This window comes from Microcebus murinus, chromosome 12, assembly GCF_040939455.1.
Source record: "Microcebus murinus isolate Inina chromosome 12, M.murinus_Inina_mat1.0, whole genome shotgun sequence".
Lineage (NCBI taxonomy): Eukaryota > Metazoa > Chordata > Mammalia > Primates > Cheirogaleidae > Microcebus > Microcebus murinus.
In genome coordinates, this window is record NC_134115.1 from 42,694,968 (window position 1) to 42,715,491 (window position 20,524).

Here is a 20,524-nt window from a genome sequence, read left to right on the forward strand (position 1 = left end):
ATGAATGCTTCTTTTAAAAATTATCTTTGTTGAAAATTTTTTCTTGTATATTGAAATATTTAGATTATAAAATATGAGGAGAACTTATAATTGGAAAAGAAAGATATTTTTAATATGAATTTTTTTTTTTGAGACAGAGTCTTATACTGTTGCCAGGGCTAGAGTGCCATGGCGTCAGCCTAGCTCACAGCAACCTCAAACTCCTGGGCTCAAGCAATCCTGCCTCAGCCTCCTGAGTTGCTGGGACTACAGGCATGCGCCACCATGCCTGGCTAATTTTTTCTATATATTTTTAGTTGGCCAATTAATTTCTTTCTATTTTTAGTAGAGATGGGATCTTGCTCTTGCTCAGGCTGGTTTCGAACTCCTGACCTTGAACCATCCTTCTGCGTGGGCCTCCCAGAGTGCTAGGATTACAGGCGTGAGCCACCGTGCCCGGCCTAATATGAATGTTTTAAAACTAAAATTGCTACTCATTTTGTAGCACTTAAAGAATAGTGTAGTAATCAATCAACTTAAAGTGGTTTTTGAAATTCTATTTTTTATTATTTTGGGTTAATATTTGGAACTACATTTGATCATGTGAGCTTGATTAGCTCAACTAACTTAATTTATGGCCCATCTATATTTAAGTAGTTTGAGGGCATAATACGGAAGTGCTCATATTTTTTCAGTGAGTATCAGTTTTGAGGTTTTAATTGAAACATGATGTAGGCTATGTAGATAATAGCATTTTATTGTTTATTTCATCTTGTAACTTGAGAATTTTAAGGATTGAAGAATATGTCCAAGTATAACAGAAAATTATATTCTCTTGGGTTCAGAAATTATTATTTAAGCAAAATATACATCATAAAAGGCCTGACTGATCAGAAACACAAGGGCCAAAATAAGTGTGTATAACTCCTCAAAACAATGTTAGTGTAGAGTATACCTTTATTTAATTGTTGGATAACAGGTATGTACAAACACTGTAGTACTTAGGAGATATTAAAAAATATTACTAGCAAGTAGCCATAAATTTGAACTTGATATATTATGAACTTTAATTTGGCCACTTGTTTAGAAAGGCTATTAATACTTGGCCATATAGCAGTATACATGGAGAATAAGATTCTGCTTAATGTTTCATAATATCATTTTAGCTCCATCTAATTGTAATATATCTCTGTTTCTGTTTGGTTAGCTTTTGTCCCTTTGTGGCTTTAAGGGTATATTTTCATCCTATATTTTTTTCTAGGCATCCACAAGGACAAAGATAAACCTCCCAGCTTCTCTGTTGTCCTTGAGACTTTGAGGCGTACCTTGACAGATTACCAGAACAAGCTGGAAGATGCATCTAATGAGGTAACACTTGCACTGTTTGGCTCCACAAATATAGCCTTCGGCCTGTACCAGTACGTATTTCTTGCTTGTTACAAAGGTCAAAAAGATTGGGAATGTTGAACTGACAGCTTCACAGATATAAAAAAATAATAAATTGTCTGTCACTGTTCTTTCTTTAAGTGTGGCCTAAAGTCATGTCTCACTTATGTTTTGTAACTCTTCAATCCCACTATTATTTTCATAGTTATAAAGACTGTCACTTCTTGGTCTTCATAATGTATCTGTTTTAATTTCATGAAAATGCTGTGCAAGTCATTTAAGTTAATATGTGTTGTATTTAAATGTTAATGTGTTTTTATGACATTTGGAATAGCTAGTGGGAATTTAGGTTTTGTCAGTGTTATAGGTTAGGATTTCTACAACTGTGGAAGCCTTAATAAAAAGAGAGAAATTAGTTTTTATTCTCTAAAGGGAGTAAAGTGTTGTTAGGAGTTTTAAAAAACAAATATCTGTTTGATGTAGCCTGGAAGCTTTTAGTTTGCTGATTGAAAAAGCTCATGCTTCTATTTATCATCTCATTTGTATTGTTTAATATGTGAGTTGATAATTTTCTTGGGTATTAAAATGTTTTATGAATTCATGCTTTAAAAATTGAAGAGTTTGTCTAGTTACATCTTGTCAAATTAGCATATGAAGTAATTACATTAAATACAATTAGTTAGCAAAACAAACAGCTTGCGCCAAAGACAAGTAACATAGCATGGAATTTAGTGTTTATCCTCTGTTTATCTCTTTCTTTCATATATTACAAAGGCCATAAAACGGTTACATTTCACATTTCAGATGAGGCTTATTTTCTTTTAGCTTGCTAAGATGAACAAAGAAGGAAAAGTGAGTCGTCTTAATATCTTCATAATTGTTCTAAAGGCATAAAAGAAAGTGACCATTGAAATAATTAAATTTCTATGAAGAATAAATATTGCTAAGTCTTTCCCAGTGAGACAAGACAAACCCGTATTGTTAGTAGTTTATGAAACTCTTCTGAGGCCTAGGTCTGGAAGCTGCAGGGTAACTATGAACATATTACCCACAGCGAATTGTTATTTGGGAGGATGAATGTCACATGATCCTCAGCACAGTTGAAAAGTCGACTCAGCAGGCTTTGGCTTAGTAATGTGCTTTGTTGTGAACCAGTGCCAGAGACAGCAGTGGGGAGACCAAGGGGGTGGCTGCAAAGAAAGCAAAAAGAGCAGTCTGACAGAAAGAAGAATGAACTGTCAAAGAAAATAAATCACAAGCGGTGCAGGACCAACTGATGACCTGCCACAAGCCTTCCCAGTAGGACTGCATGTGACCGACCCTGAAGTTGTCATATGGAGTGAGAGACCAGCGAATACCCTCATGATGTATAGAAAGAACAGTCTACTGCTCTGTTCTTTTTTCTTTCCTTATAGATGCCACTGCTTCTGGCATTTTGGTCCAGTAGGATTTTAAGAATAAAGTTATATTTGTTTACAGTAAGAATGAAATCTTTTATCCAGACATGTAGGAAAAATACAATAACATCACTGATAGTTTAAGCTTGAATGCTTTCTTTTGTTTTTAGCAATATAAGCTTGTGACAGAAACCATATAGCATTTACCCAAAAGAAATAATGTTTTTAAGACTTTTAATTATTATTCAAAAACTTGTATTTAAGTAATTGCATAAAAAGCATCTAAAGATTAGCTTTTGAATTACCCATCCTTGAAAAATGTAAAAAAGTTACTTATATTTTCTTTCATCAGCTAAGCAGCATGAATGATGCTAAGGAAAAGGCATCTAATGAACTTGTTTCTACCAAACAGAAGATAGAATCTCACACTAAAAATATAAAGGTATTATGATTTAGAATAACTTTTTCCTTTTATATTAAGAAACAAATATAATTAGAGTATTTTTTTAGGTAGTGATATCTGAAAATAGATGTTTCTACCTTTTAAGTATATTTGGGCACAATTTTAATGTCAAAGTAACAAGAATGTTTTTTCATTTAAACAGATTAAAACTTAATTAGAAATTGTTTTGGTTAAAGGAAAATTCATTTCCCAGATTTAATTATAGTACCATAGATTCAAAAATGATTTCAGATTTAATGTCCCTCCTTGGATATGTATTAAATGTATTTTACATAAGCACATACATATTAGGAGTCAGTTTTCATCATTTAAGGGTGGAGTCATTGTCTGGTAATAGGCTTATACCACACCTGGCTAAGGTCCAGGACAACAGTTTATTTTATTTTCTGTGCTAGTTTTATGTACTACATCTTTGCAAAATTATACTGAGGCAAATCTCAAAAGTTGCTCAGTATTGTTGGAGATCGTGTTGGTTCATGTTGAGTTTGTCATGGACACACTTCACTAGAATTTGTTAAGGTTAAGGCATAAATAGTTTAGGAATAAATAGCAGAATTTTATGCCACATATTTGAGATTTTTATAAGCATTCGGAATGTCACTGGAAAGTAACTGTTCTTATCTTAAATGTAAGAACTTTATTTTTAAAATGTTATTTAAAAATTTTAACTACTAAGTTATTTTTTATAATGGGTTGAAAGGAAACTCCCTTCAAAGAGCATTCTGGAATAAGCTATTAGCATTTTGTGTAAATGTTCAAACATGACAAATTTTCTGATTTTTAAGCTAAGAAATTATACTTAAAAAATACATTCAGTAAAATACCTTAATGTTTAGCATTATAAGCACATGCTTGACTTTGTGATTCTTTTGTTTTAAAGCTTTGAAAGTTTTCGTTATGTATTTTCTATTTGTGCCCCCTGATCCCTTATTGGCTGGCCTTCCCACAATCTCTTCATTTGGTATCTGTGACAGGAACTTCAGGATAAACTGGCTGATGGCAATAAAGAATTAAGTCATTTACGTACTAAATGTGCAGATCGAGAGGCTTTAATAAGCACTTTAAAAGTGGAACTACAAAATGTGCTGCACTGTTGGGAGAAAGAAAAGACACAAGCAGCCCAATCTGAAAGTGAACTACAGAAGCTATCCCAGGCTTTCCAAAAGGATACTGAGGTATTACCTGAGACTAGATGACTGTCAGGAAAGGCCTTTCACTCATCTTAGTTTTATACATTTACATACATCAAGTGACTATTTTTACTCGTATTTAACTAAAAAATTGTTCTGAGCTGAGTATTTTGAAATGTTCACAACAGCTGCAATATCAGTCACTCCGTTACTCTGTGTCATCCTTCTGTGTGAGAAATAATGGTTCAACCCTTCTATCACTTGTGCAACTAATTTTCTTTGGGTATTTAGATCGTCACATCTCAAGCAGCTTTGCTACTAAGAGTCACTTCAAGGTTTACTTGTATGCCAGTGACAAAATTATTTTTAGTTCAGTGGTTCATTAGTTTGTTATGGTAGGAAGAATATGTTATTTGTAATCAGACAGACCAGGTCTTGGATCCTGGTACTTCTATAATATTTACAAATGGTGTGGCTGTGGACAAGCCACACAGCTTGGTCTCTGCACATCTTAGTTTCCTTATTTGTAAAACAGGAATGATATCTACTTTAACAGTCTCTTTACTCTGTGAAATTATAGGATATTAATAAAAATTTAGAAAATAAAAGTCCTACAAAATTAAAACCTTTCATTTGCATACCTTGGAGAGTTGCCTGTCCATTATTATTTATTTATTTTTTTTTATTTTTTTTTTTGACAGCAGCCTGTATCTGTACCATTATTATTTATTAATGACTTCTTAAAATATTATGGCAAAAATTTCGTGTTCTGTATAAGCCTGTGTGGATGGAATTGTTGTCTTATATATTTTTTTACCCATGGGATATAGAGCTAGTCTAGCTAGTATAAATAGTTTATCTAAGTCATCCTGCATATTGAGTTCATTACCCCAACAGATATAAACATGAATGCCAAGAGAGTAAAAAGGAAACATTCTTTCCACTCTTTTTACAGTCTGGGATTTAAATTGTGTCCACATGAAGGGGTTGGAATTGTTTTACACATCAGATAATGATTAAAGTAAAGGAAACTGGAAGCCTGACTGTATTGTAAAGTCAGCATGTCTACAGCATTGTGGTTGGGTTCAACATGTGTGAATTGATTTTGGATCTTGAAATTCTCTTTTCACGCCAAATGGATGATTATCATGCTTGGTTTATCACAGCCCAAGCAAAAAGGACATACTGGCGACAGAATGAATTATCCTTGAGGATGAACTTCCTTGAGGATGAAGGTGATCACTTGGCAAAATGTGGAGGAAGTTTTTTGTGTTTGAGTATTACATTTGTTTAGTTCTATTTAATACGATTTTTAAACATTTTGACCCAATTCAAAAATGCAAAAGTCATTTTTAACTGCTCACAAAAGGAGAAGGCATAGTACATTTATGAAAAAATCTTCTGATTTCTTAAGTTTGTCATTGTAACTACAGTTTAAAACATTTTGGTTTTTAAATTATTATATTTGGAAAACTAAGGTGGCATATAGGGTGATTTAAAAATATGTATTGTGATATATGCAAGAAAACTTTCACTACAACTTCTAATTATAAAACCTTTACATATACTATATTTAGTCCTTTAAATCTATGATAGAATTTCCTTTTTTCCTCTTAATTTTTCTCCATTTAAAATTTTCTTTTTCTGCTGATCTATTAAAAAATCTTGAGGGAAATTACTTTATCTACATGAAATATTCATCTTGCAGCTTCACAATTACCTTGTCTTTGAGTTTCATGCTTTGGGACTTTATAGATGAAATACCTTATAAAGAAAGCTATTTGACATTATAGTAAGTAAACCCTCCTTCTGTGTTCAAGATGGGATCAGCTTTATATTGAATTCTGCAGCTTAGTAAGAGTTTCTAGTCATTCAGCAATGGTTAGTTTAATTACTATAATGGTAATATAATTTTAAAGGACTTTTTAAAAAAACATATTTCTAATTGGACATTTTTGAAAGTGTGTCTTGAGTAGCTATATACGTTTTTTTTTCTGTTACTTTGTAATATTTAAACACCTACAAATGCCCAGAGTGCCAAAAACCATATGAACTTATAAGTGGGGGAAACAAATGAACCCATCTTCCATATCTTTCATATCACTGTCTATTTCGCCTAAGGGGCTTGGGATAGATTTCCTATAAGTGGTAAGTACACTGGAATCTCTGGAGGAGGAAAAAAGCTGAGTTATTGTGTACATGTAAAGTACAGGTATTGGTATAACTTTTTCTTCATCAGAGTTGAATAATACTCTTCTCTCTGTATTGTTTTGGACTTAATCTGTTTTGGCAAGTGAAAATATGAAATTATAGAATTAGCATCCTGACTTCCAGTTAGACAGGCTTATAAACAGCTAGTCCAGTCCAGATGCCTTGCATTATAGCTAAGGAAGCTTAGGCCTGAACAGGTGCTTACTCAGATCACAGTCTCAGCAGCAGCAGAGCTGGGGCAGAATCTTGGTCTTTTGGCCTTGGTTTTGAATATTGAGTGTAAACAATTCCAAGTGTTCTATCTGATGCTTGGTTTTGAAAGTTAAAAAAAAAGCCATCAAAATATTCTGAGACTTGAGTATTTTAATTCATTTCCAGGTTTTTGAAATAAATTCTTCATCATTTGTATTATGTGTTTTACTTCTTACAATGTTTGTATATAGGAATTAATTTTTTTTTCCTGCAGGAGAAGCTAACCTTCCTTCACACCTTATATCAGCATTTGGTAGCAGGCTGTGTGCTCATAAAACAACCAGAAGGCATGCTGGATAAATTCTCTTGGTCTGAGCTTTGTGCAGTCTTGCAGGAGAATGTTGATGCCCTGATCGCAGACCTCAACAGGGCTAATGAGAAGGTAACTGTCCTCAGGCACCAGATACCTCTATTAAATTCAGTGACATTTGTCCACATCACAGTATCATTAAGAGGGGCTGACATTCATCTTATTTCAAAAAGAATTTGGATGTTAATAATTCAATACCATTAATTATGGCTTGTCTACAACTCAGTTTGATGCCATTGCTGTGGGCATGTAAATGTGACTGAAGTCTGTATGAAGTCTCTAAGCTCCACTTTCTGTGCAGGACATGCTAATACTACTAGCCAGTATTAGCCACAGGGACCTAATTAAAAGAAAATAAATTAATCTTACTGATGAAGCAATTCAAAGAACTTAGTCATTTACATTAATAAACCAACTCTTTATGTTAGCATAAAATAGAAACAGGATACAGTTATTCAAAAACATGATCCTAAAATTCTTTGCTTAGGAAATATAAGGTGTTATTTTAAAAGCACTTAAAAATTTTAAACTATATGCTTATGACTTGTTTCTTGAAATATAACAAAGTGTATGTTAGAAAACCCATTCCATGCTTTAGAATGTAATAAATATATTTTCTTAGAGGAAGCTATAGGCTTTTATGGTCACTTTACCATTTTGCAAATGTAGGAATTCAGTCTTTAAAAAAAATTAACAACCTGCTTTTGGTTATAGGAAATTAAACATTAGCAGATCAACTTATGCCACCATTAAAGATATTGATTCTTATCTTATCTTATTGGTCCATTGAACTGGTCAGAACTGTGTATGTTGTTTGGTTTCCAGGTCTTAGTTGCAGTGACATTTGCTCTTAAAGGATAAGAAGAGAAAAACTGTTTATAAGTTTAAAAAAGAAATATGTTGAAATAATAAAATAGCATATCGGCCCAATTTCAGGGTGATATTTCTTATTTTTGAGCATTTTATGTTGGTCTATTGGCAAAAGCAACCATAGGCACTGAGAAGTAGGATTGAGAAATGAGGGAATAAATTGTGTGAAACACAGATGTTGTTCATGATTGTGAATGTGTGTATAATGGGTTTAAAAATTACAGATAATTAAAATTGAGTTTTAACCCTCTGAGATAGTATTATGTTTTTAATAATTTCATTGTTTCAAAACATCATTAATTGTCACACATTTTAGAAGATGAGGATTTTGTTTCTAGTGTTTGAGTGTGAAATAAAAAACGATTGGAACTTTCTGCTCATTATATGTAAAATGTTTGTGGATTTGTGGATCTTATTTAAATGTTTCTTTTCTTGTTGAGATATCTGAATAGCTTGAGCTTTGGTTTCAGAAGTAAGAATATCTTTCTTAATCTTCTCAGTAAAACAGAGAGTTACTAGAATGAGTAACTTAATATAAGTATAAAAATGACACCATATTCTGCTAAAATATGGTAATTTACTTTGCTAATTCCTGTTTTTTAATTTTATTTATATTTTAGCTTAAACTTTTTGTATGATCTTAAGGAATAAAATATACTAGAAAATTTGGGGTATTTTGTGGGGGGAGATGATGTAAAGAAATGGTTTTTGAGGATATCTTATTCTCTTTTGCATTTCCCATATAGATAAGCCATCTAGAGTATATCTGTAAAAACAAGTCTGACACAATGAGGGAGCTTCAGCAGACCCAGGAAGACACATTTAACAAAGTGGCAGAGCAGATCAAAGCCCAAGAGAGTTGCTGGCACAAACAAAAGAAGGAACTGGAGCTGCAGTATTCTGAACTCCTCCTAGAGGTACAGAAGCGGGCACAGGTATGCTGCCTCTACAAAGCTTTATAAATAGGTCACCCGATGTAACCACTTAAAGTGTTTTAATAATAATGCCAAATCAATTTAAAACTTTTTGAGAACCTCATAAAACTTGTTTAGGCACACATAGTATGATCATGCAGACACACATACACGCAGATAGGTTTCTGTATGTGTGTGCACGCGTACACACATGTTAAGGATTGTCTTTTATTTAAGTTTGGAAATATGTGGGTTTCTGGTCAAAACATTCCCAAATGCATTGATCAATTAATTAAATGCTAAAATTGTATTTCCTTTGTTTATTTTTTAAAATAAAAGGTTAAAAGATTTGGTAAAACATTGTCATTTTAGAGTATTTTTTTTATCCAGTTTACTCCATTTGTGGGGGTTCCTATGTGAACCATCATTTTAATTCATTTTGGGTTAAAATTTGTTATACCTATTAACATTATATAAGGACAAGAGTTGTAGGTCCTGTAGCAAAGATATTGACTGTGATATTTGATTGAGAATAGATGTTATGGGTAATTAATATAACCACATCTTTTCCTACACAAATTATTGTCAGCATTATTTATATTGTTAACTGTTATCACCACCAAATCAGGAGTAACATAATGATAGTGTAGAGTTTTTTGGTACTGAGTTTTTTTGTTCTCATGATAGGATACTTAGGAACCAGAAAATTTTACTTTTCCCATGGTTGATTCAGTATTTAACCTCTTTATTTGTTCCATTCAGAGTTATATTAGCAAATCTAATTTTAAAAAAAACCTCAGACCATATATATATATTTGTTTGTTTGCCAGTAACTGGTTTCAGAGTATGAAAATCAAGCCACTCTATATTTCCAAACTTAAGGGTGCTATAGAAACTTATACTTTGCTATATGAATTTAAATGAATTAATAAATCCATTCTCTAAGAGTAGTCATTTGTTCATTTTATGTGATGATATGCTCTGCATTTTGTAATACTAAAGTCAAAGACTTAAAGCAATTTATTTTAATCTTTTAGAGGTAACATTGACATATAATAAAATGCACAAATCTTAAGTATATAATTTGATATTTTTTAAAAAATTATTTTATTGATACATAATATTTGTACATATTTATGAGATACTTATGATATTTTGATGCATGCATAGAATGTGTAATGATCAGGTCAGGATATTTAGGATATACATGACCTCAAATATTTATCATTTCTTTGTGTTGAGGACATTCCAAATCTTCTCTTCTAGCTATTTTGAAATATATGATACATTGTTGTTAACTATAGTCACCCTACTGTGCTGTCAAACACTAGAACTTATTCCTTCTATCTAACTGTATGTTTGCACCCATTAACTAACTTCTCTTCTCTCCTCTTACCCCCTGTACCCTTTCCAGCCTCTGGTAACTACAATTTGCTGTTTTGATCAGTGTGAACACACTCATGTGATTATTACCCTACAAAGTTCTCTTATGCCCTCTTTCTAGTCTGTTTTACTTCTCATAAGTAACCATTGTTTTGATGTCTATCATCATAAGTTCATTTTTACCTGTTCTTGAATTTCATATAAGTAGAATCATTCAGTATTTAGTCTTTAGTGGTTGACTAATATCACTTAACATTAACATTTTGAAAATAATGTCATTCATTTTGTGTGTATCACTATTTCATTCTTCTTTCTGGTTGAGCAGTATTTCATTTTGTAACTGCACTACAGTTCGACAGATTGTGGGTTGATGAATATTTTGGTTGTTTCCAGTTTTTGGCTTTTGTAAATAAAATTGCCACAAACATTATTGTACAGTTCTTTTGTCAACATATGTTTTCATTTCTCTTGGTTAAGTACTAACAGTGCATTTGCCAGGGCATGTGATAGTTATATGTTTATAAGAAACTGTCAAAAGTTTTTAAAAAAATGTTATTGTTATCATTATATTCCTACTAGCAACAATAAGAGTTTCTATTGTTCTACATCCTCTGTTGCATTTGGTATTATTAGTCTTTTTTAAATTAGTTATTGTAGTGGGCTTAAAATGAAATTTCACTGTGGTTTTAATTTACTTTTTTTGGTGATTAATGATGTTGAACACTTTTTATATACTCATTGGCTATTTGTATATCTTCATTTGTAAAGTATTTCTTCAAGGGTTTGCCCATTTAAAAAATTGGGATGTTTTTGTTTCTATTATTGATTTGTTAAGAGTTCTTTGTATATCATGAGACATACTCTTTGTCATATATATGTATTACAGATATTTTCTCCCAGTCTCTCACTTGCATTTTCATTTTTTAATGTTTCTTTTGATGATCACAAGTTTTAAAATTTGGATAAAGTCCAACTTAAAAATCTTTTGGCTATTTATTTTTATGTGCCAAGTAACCTTTCTATACCTCAAGGTTGTGAAAATAATCTATTGTTTCTTCTGGAAGTTTCATAGTTCTAGCTTTTATGTCTAGGTCTGTGAACCATCTCAAATTAATTTTTGTGAATGATGTTAGGTTGTGGTTGAAGTTTAGTTTTCCACCTTCGTTTATTGTCCCCACACCATTTGTTCAACACATTCCTGTCCTAGCTGAATAGCCTTGGTATTAAATACCTTTGTGTAAAAACAATTGACCATATATGAGAACCACAGATTTGTTGTCCATTTGTATAGTTTGCGCTTTCCAGAATGTCATATAAATGGAATCATACTATATGTAGCCTTTTGAGTCTGGCTTCTTTGACTTTAGCAAAATGTATTTGAGATTTATTCATGTTGTTGCATGTATCAGTAATGCATTTTTTATTGCTGAGTGTTATGGCCATACAACTGTTTGTTTATCCAGGTACTTGCTGATGGGCCTTTGGGTTGTTTTATATTTTTGGCAATTATGAGTAAAGATGTTTTAAACATTCATGGAAAGGTTTTTGTGTGATCATAAATTTTCATTTCTCTTGGGTAAATACTTAAGAGTCTGATCTGGGTTATATGGTAAGTGTATTTTTAAGTTAAGAAATAATCAAATTGCTTCTCACTGTACCATTTTGTATTCTCATGAACAATGTAAGAGATTTCTGCTTGCCCTGCCTCTGTGCCAGCATGTAGTTTTATCATTTTTCCTTTTTAATGTTAGTCATTCTTATAGGTGTGTAGTGATAATATCATTGTGGTTTTAGTAAATTTATATTTTATCTAATATATAATATAATTGAGCATTTATTTATGTGCTTGTTTGCCATATGTTTATCTTCTCTGATGAATTATCTGTTTACATCCTTTGCCCAGTTTTTAATTGGGTTGTTTGTTTTCTTATTGTTGAATTGAGAATTGTTTACATATTCTGGATTCAAGTCATTTGTCAAATATGCGATTTGCAAATATTTTCTCCCATTCTCTTAGCAGTAGTTTTCTCCCATTCTCTTAGCAGAATTTGAAAGCAAACATTTCAAATTTTAATGACGACAACCATCTCAACAATTTTTTCTTTTATGGATTATACTGTTGGTATTGCATCTAGGAAACTCTGCTGGAGTGCATGGTCACAAAGATATTCTCCTATTTTTGCTTCTAGATGTTTTATAGTTTTAGGTTTTAAATCTAGGTCTGTGATCAATTTTGAGTTGATTTTTTTTTTTTTTTTTTTTTGAGACAGAGTCTCACTTGTTGCCCAGGCTAGAGTGAGTGCCGTGGCGTCAGCCTAGCTCACAGCAACCTCAAACTCCTGGGCTCAAGCGATCCTCCTGCCTCAGCCTCCTGAGTAGCTGGGACTACAGGCATGCGCCACCATGCCCGGCTAATTTTTTCTATATATATTAGTTGGCCAATTAATTTCTTTCTATTTATAGTAGAGACGAGGTCTCGCTCTTGCTCAGGCTGGTTTCGAACTCCTGACCTTGAGCGATCCGCCCGTCTCGGCCTCCCAGAGAGCTAGGATTACAGGCATGAGCCACCACGCCCGGCCTTGAGTTGATTTTTATAAAGAGATGAGGTATGCATTGAACTCAATTTTATTTTGCACATGGATGTCCATTTGTCCTAGTACTATTTGTTGAAAAGACTGTCCTTTCTCCATTGAATTCCCTTTGTATTTTTATCAAAAATCAATTCACTGTATTTGTGTCAGTCCATCTTTAGACTCTTTTGTCTATTCCATTTATTTATGTGTCTAATTCTTTTTAAATACTACACTGATTAATTACTGTAGACTTTTAGTAAGTCTTGATATCAGGTATGTGAATCTTTCAACTTTCTTCTTTTTCTATCAGTGTCTTGAACTCACTTTATTCCAAATCTATAGGAAGGTGTAGCAATTTACATTTTGAAGTAAGAGACTCAGTCATCACAAATGTTAATATTTTAGGAGAAGCTCTCACTGAAGACTTTTCTCTGGAGAATTTTTAACAGCCTAGGCTTTGGTCAGTGTGTCTACAAATTGAAGCTATCATTTTCATTATTCCTAAAAGTATGCTAATATTATGTATTAGCATGTATTCTGTTTTATTTATATATACGTTTGGATTTTCATCAAATATAATTGAATACAAAGTAACTATTTTAGTTTTATACTTGGTAAAGCTGCTGTCATAATACATGTTATAGGACCTATAAATTTAATTTTAGGAATTTTGTTAAGATTAATTCTATATATATTCTTTTCTCCCTAAAACTACAATGCAAACAAAAATATTTTCATTTTATATTACTTAATAACTTTTCAAAAATTATTAAGGACATGAGGTGAAAAATCCACAGTTTTTGCACAGGATTGTGGGTTGTAGAGGATAGTGTTGTCAGAGGAATGTAACCATTAGTAGAGGCCATCTACTGGAAAACAAATGACTTATCTATAGATTAGTCTTGGGTTTAATGTTTGAAATAGTAAAAGACAAGTAGTTAAATAATAATAAAAAACAATATTTGGATTTTCATTGCTCTTACCTGAAAAAAATGTAATAGAATTATGTGCAAGAATTTTTAATGTATAAGCTTTATAGCAATTAGTGTAAATTCTATTAGATAAATGAAATTTGTAGAAAAGGCAGCTTGGGTTTAGTATCACAGTATGTTTTTACCATTAGGTAAAGTATGCTAGCCACATGGTTGGGTTATTCTTGAATTTAAATATACTTTAGCCATCATGTAAATGTATATCAAGTGTTTATGCCTACTGACACATCTGGGCTGAGAGCCACATTATATTCCATTTACTAACTTTTCTTTTGTAATCTTAGTATTTGTGTTCTTGTTTCTTTTCGATCTGAAAAAGATGCAGTTACTGGAAGAACTTCCTTTCTAGAAGTAAAGGTTTTTCACTATCAGTTAAGTAAGGGTAACCCTTGATGTGAATTTTATTGTAAACACTTTAGGTTTATTTGACATTTTAGTAAAATCAAGTGAGTTTAGAATGGAGAACAGAAATCAAAGAAATTCAAGTTCATCATACTATATTGCATTTTATTCCTCTTTTATCATGGTATGGAGAGTACATTTGGCAAGAAATCTGGGTTAGTTGTAAAAGTGTTATTAGATATTGAAACTTTTTTCTTTATAATTTTGAATTTCAAAAATATTCAGAGATAAAGTGGAGCTTGTTAATGTTGTTGGAGGTGATAATTCCATAAGGTATACATGCTGTCCTGAAATGATTCACAGAGAAATGCAGTCATGTACACCATGTTCTGATGGAGTGTGAGTTCACATGAGTGGGCACCTCTAATGAAATTTCAGAAAAGTCCTCTGACTACTTTTCAGATAATTGCTTTAGAAATTTTTTTTGTTAATAACAATGCTTTCATTTGAATTTGCATAATGCTTGATAGGTTTTTCAATGCTTTTGCATGTATAGCATTTCTCTTACTTGAGCCCTAACACAGCTATGTGAGAGATAGGTCATGTAAGCATTATTTCTGTTTTACAAATGAGGAAACCAAGGTTCAAACAACTGATACTACTTATTTGTGCAGTAAGGACGTTCTAGGGACAGGATTAGAATGGAGATAATCAAATGTTTAGCTCATTGGTTGGCATTTAGAAATTACAAAGTGAATGTTATGGACTATTTTCATATATTATCATCGTTCTGGTCCTTTTTGCATTATACTATAACACTGTTTCCTTTAGAAATATATACTATTTTAATATATAAAGCAATATCTGAAAATAGGTCTAATGGCATTTCATTTTCATATTTTTTGAGCTCACATTTCTGAGTGATTCTTAATAAACATGATAATGTATGAAAAAGCTAAATAATGCTACATTGTCAGCCATCCACAAATGATAGTTCCCTTAGTTTGTACTTCTCTTAGAGATTTTTTTCTGAGAAACTGGAGTTTTAGTATACTATAATGAAAAACTATTACTGTATGTAAGACTATTAAGACAAATTTTACATAATTTAGTTATTAATTAAAAAATACTTTAATGTATTATATACCAGATATATAGTACATTGTGTTTCATGCTGTGATACTAACGAGAGATATAATGCATAGTTCTTTCCTCAAAAAGTGTAAAATTTAGTTGGGAAGACACATGTAAAATTTAAAAATATAAAGTTTATCACAGGCTGTATGTATTAATTACCAAAGGAATGCTATAAATTTAGACGAGAAGGTGGTCAAAGTTTGAGAAGGCTTCATAGGGGAGACTGGAGCTAGCCTGGACTGTGTTGCCTGGATCTGAAAGCCTGGAAGAAAGACATGGGGCAGATCAGAATTTAGAGATAATACTGCTAACTATTTCCAAACAGTCTCAGGTAATATCTTTTAACAATCAGCAAACCAAGCATCTTGCTTGTATTGACACATTTATTCTCAGTCTACTGGTGAAGAGAACTCTGTTCTTTTTAGGGTATGGCTTCTCCAAAGGATAATTTATAATTTGTATTGCTTTAAAAACAAAACAGTAAACATAGACACACACCATTTTTAGCACATATTTTTGATATGCTACATTAACATAATGAAGATAGTGTTTTTAAGTTAAATAAATTATTTAGGGGCTTGAGAGAGAGAGAGAGAATATGAAGACCAGATAATGGAATTGCTAGATTGCATGGTAATTCTATGTTTTTTGAGGAACTGCCAAACTGTTTTTGAAAGTGGCTATACCATTTATATCCCCATCAGGAATGTATTGAGGATTCCAATTTCTCTACAAAATGTCCTTTATTTTTGACAGAAAAACATTTACATCATAAGAAAAACAGGTGAATTTGTTTGTTATTTTTAAATATTACCATTTCATAAAAAAGGCAGCATATGTAAATTGTAAAAATAAGACACTTTAAATGAAGTCTTTTGATATCTATGTGTCATTGAATGTCCAGTTTGCAATTTATATTTTTGCCAACATAGAGAGCAAGAACTCAGCAAGCAAACATGATAAAAAAGCATTTTACTCTCTGGGGAAGAGTCTGATTTCTAGCCCAAAGTCTCAAAGTTCATGGAGTGTGGTAAGCCAATAAGGTGTCCCTCAAAGCGCATGTACTTTAGGAAGTAAGTCCATGATTCATTAAGGAGAGAAGGTGTCCTTTCTCCCCATTTTGGATGCACTTTGAATTTATTACAGAATAAGGGAAAATGGAAATTACATGGTATTTTTGTTATGCTCAATAAATCTGTGTAAACGATATGCATCCTGTATTTTTAATTTTTAAAAATTTTTTTAGGATAAAAGCAGTTTTTTGAGAGAATTTGAGAATATTATTTTTTGAAATTAAGCACACTAAGAAGCAGGTTATTTCAGTGCTGGGATTGCTTTTGTCCCATATGAAAGCAATGTTCCTTATGTTTGTTTTAAAAATATTGGCCTTTAATCTCCTTGGGTGGAGAACATTGGATTTTTTTAAAGGCAAATTTGCTCTATAGCTGTTCCCAGCCTCACCATCAAACAGGCTTTGTTCTTCAAGAATAATTCACAGTAAATAATGCAATACCTCTGAAAGTATTTCCCTATGGAAAGTCAGAATTAATTTAAACCAGAATTCTGACATTTTGATAAGTTGCAAATTATATTTGGAAATTATCTCTTTTTTGATTATATTTCTCTTCTCTCTCTTTTATATTGTAAAGCTTTTTTTCATTCATTGGGTATTTATTCAGTGTCTATTATGGACAAAACACTGTGCTAAGCAAAATCAGGGATGATTTTATAAAGGGTTATTTAATTCCTTCAATATTTATTATAATAAATGCCCACATAGTATAGAACACTGTGACAGACACTATAGTAAATAATTTCTTACTTCTTGGAGCTAGAAATATATTGTATTTGAAGGACAGTAGAAATCTATTGTATTTGAAGGACAGTAGATATACACATATGAAATAAGTAGCAATGTAGAAATTAAATGCCTGAGTGGCTTTGAATTAAGTGGCCTTTAATTCAGAGGTGGTCAAGGTCAGAATGAATGAGAATAATAGTAAAAGGTATCATAGTATAGACAGAACCTGAAATGGGCTCTGAAGATTGTTAGAATTTGAATATTGTTAGGGAAGATGGAAGAGAAAGGACCTGGAGGTGCTAGAGAATATGTTAAACTTAAACTGTGAAAAGTAATGGTGGAGTTAGTGCTGGTTAGTAAAAGAGCAGACCAACCTCTCCTTTTTCCTCAAGTTGAGGATAGTGGAAGAAGTTGAAGTCTTTACAGGAGAAGGCATGTGGGGATGTTGTGACTTGAGCAGAGAACCTTGGTTTAGTAAAGACAAAAAGGTTAGTTAATAATATTAGATAAACATAGCTGAAGGATCTTGGGCAAATTATTTAACATCTTTATTTATTTATTTTGAGGTAGGGTCTTGCTTTGTCGCCCAGACTAGAGTACAGTGGTGTCATCATGCTCACTGCATCCTCAAACTCCTGGGCACAAGCGATCCTCCTGCCTCAACCTCCTGAGTAGCTAAGACTAGAGGTGCATACCACTACGCCTGGCTAATTAAAAAAATTCTTTTTTTTTGAAGAGACAGGGTCTTGCTATGTTGCTCAGGGTGGTCTTGAACTACTGGGCTCAAATGATCCTACCACTTTAGCTTCCTAAAGTGTTAGGACTATAGGCATGAGCCACCACGTCTGGCCCTATTTAACGTCTTTAAACCTCAGTCTGTAAAATTGTACTGACTGTGTAGTCTAGCTGTAAGGACTAAAAAGAATTAATATATGTAGAGCATGTAGAACATGCCTAGAACACAGTAAGCACTATAATATGCAAGATTTTCCCATTGTAATAGAGAAATAATAATAATAGGTCTCAATATCCACTTAGACCTGGGTTCTAACAGGAGTGAATTGGAAATTTTGAGAACAAATTGTTTCTACCAATGTGTATTTCTCTTTTAATCGATCTTTTCTTTTTATGCATCTGGATTTTTAGCCTTAGCAATCCTGTCTCTACACTGAGGTTAAGTAATTTATCCCTGCTTTCTTCTAATGTATTATTTCTGTAGTTTAATTTTTTTACATGTAGATCTGTGGTCTATTTGGAATTTACTCTTGTGTAAGATGTGAAGTATAGATCAAATTTTATCAGTTTTTCCAAAAGGCCATCCAGTTGTCTCAACACCATTTAGACTGTCTTTCCCTCACTGCCTTGAATTACCATGTTTATTATTGAAGATTTTTTGTTCTTGGAGCTGTTTTTAGATTTTCTATTCCATTTCATTTTTTTGTCTTTATGCACAAATAACATGATGTTTTAATTAGAGATTTTGTTGTGTGTTTTAATATATGATGGGGCTATATCTCATCTTTCATCTTTTTTAGGGTTGAAATTAACTTACCTAGCTCTAGAAAACAAACAAGCTTTTTTTTTCAGTAGGATTGTAGGATTCCTAATTTAGTAAGGAAGAATTGACATCTTGTGATATCAAGGTGGCCCATTGAAATTTGAAGTATTATTTTGTCTTTCAGTTATGTGTAAAACTTTTCCTCATATAGATTTTGCATGTTTAAAGGCTAAATTTATTCCTAATTATTCTATCTTTCTAATTATGAAATTGTGAGTGGGGTTTTTTCTACCTTTATCTTTTTTGTTGTTTGTATATATGAAGGATATTGATGTGAATGAACATAATATAAAACCATTACCATTTACCATTTTAACCATTTTAAAGTGTACACTTCAGTGGCATTAAGTACATTCACTATATTGTACAGCCATCACCACTGTCTAGCTCCAGAACTTTTTCACTACCCCAAACAGAAACCATTTGCTATTAAGCAGTCACTCTTCATTCCTTCTTCCTTCCTGCCCCTGGCAACCACATATCTGTCTCTATAAATTTTCCTATTCTGTACATTTTGTATAAATGGAATGATACCTACATGGACTTTTATGTCTGTTTTTTCCTCAGCATAATGTTTTAAAGGTTCATTAATGTTGTAGCATGCATATATCAGTACTTCATTCCTTTTTATGGTTGCATGGTATTCTATTATATGGGTATACCACATTGTTTATCTCTTCATGCCCAGATAGGCATTTGTGTTTTTTCTACCTTGTGAGTAATGCTGCTATGAACAAAAGGCTGTTGATTTTTTTTGTATGTTAATTTTATATATTTCAAACTTACTGAATTTTTTTTACTGCCTGACTTAATTATATCATTGTATCTTTTGATATTTCTAGACTTCTAGAAATATCAAATTTTCTACAAATAGAGATAGTTTTACTTCTTCTTTACCAATTCTTATGTCTCTAATTATTTTTGTTGCTTAATTTCATTGGCTGATTAACAGCCGAAATACAGTGGTAAATACTAGTAGAGATAGTGGGCATCCTTGTCCTGCTCCTGAACTTGGTAAGAATGCCTAGGGTATTTCTCCATTATTAAGATACTGACTTTAGGATATAGTATCTCTCTATCTCTACCTATATCTACACATGCAATTTTTGTTGTAATTTTTGTTGAAAATATACTTCTGCCTGAGACACTGAGGTTCACTTTTATTTTCACTGACCTAGCTATTGCTAGTTTGCCTCTTTTATTTTCTCAAGTTTTCTGTAATTTTCCTTTTTTTCTCTAATTGAATAGGTAATTGATTTTGGAGAGAATGTGAAATCAACCTTTGTGATTTCCATTTGCTCCCCTCATTCTACTCCCAGCCCCATAACTCCATTGTTATCCCAACAGTCTGTATTAATGTCTCTGATTCTCCTATCAATTTATTAAGAATAGTGACTGTTCTAAGATTTTATGGCTTCTTATAGCTTCCCACATAAAGTTAAATTCCTTAGTGCAGGCATCCTCAAACTACGGCCCACGGGCCACATGCCGCCCGCATTAGGACATTTATCCGGCCAGCCGGGTGTTTTTGCCGCAGGTGCCTGTCCTGCTTAGCAGCCGACATGTCCCGGGCCCACAGTGCACACTCTGCAATGATCTGAGGGACAGTGAACTGGCCCCTCTGTTTAAAAAGTTTGAGGACCCCTGCCTTAGTGTATCACATAAAGCTCTGAATTATTAATATCTCTTATCTACCTACTTCTCAAATTTCTATCATTCCTTTCATTTCTTCAAACATTTTGAATTATTTGGACTCCTTAGAGCATATTATCTTGTTTTCTGGCTTTTACTTTCCCACATGCTTGTCATCCTGCTTTATGTAGCTA

At 32.5% G+C, this 20,524-nt stretch overlaps 1 protein-coding gene across 4 annotated transcripts in view; it reads left to right on the forward strand.

Annotated features, from left to right (window-relative positions):
• CCDC171 (coiled-coil domain containing 171) overlaps positions 1-20,524 on the forward strand; it is a 319,711-nt gene that overhangs the window by 113,434 nt on the left and 185,753 nt on the right. For all 4 annotated transcript variants that reach the window (XM_076008755.1, XM_076008757.1, XM_020289349.2 and 1 more), the window contains 5 exons: positions 1,241-1,347; positions 3,115-3,204; positions 4,200-4,400; positions 7,033-7,200; positions 8,745-8,933. In XM_076008755.1, the coding sequence (XP_075864870.1) occupies positions 1,241-1,347; positions 3,115-3,204; positions 4,200-4,400; positions 7,033-7,200; positions 8,745-8,933 (755 nt within the window). The remainder of the gene's footprint in view (positions 1-1,240; positions 1,348-3,114; positions 3,205-4,199; positions 4,401-7,032; positions 7,201-8,744; positions 8,934-20,524) is intronic.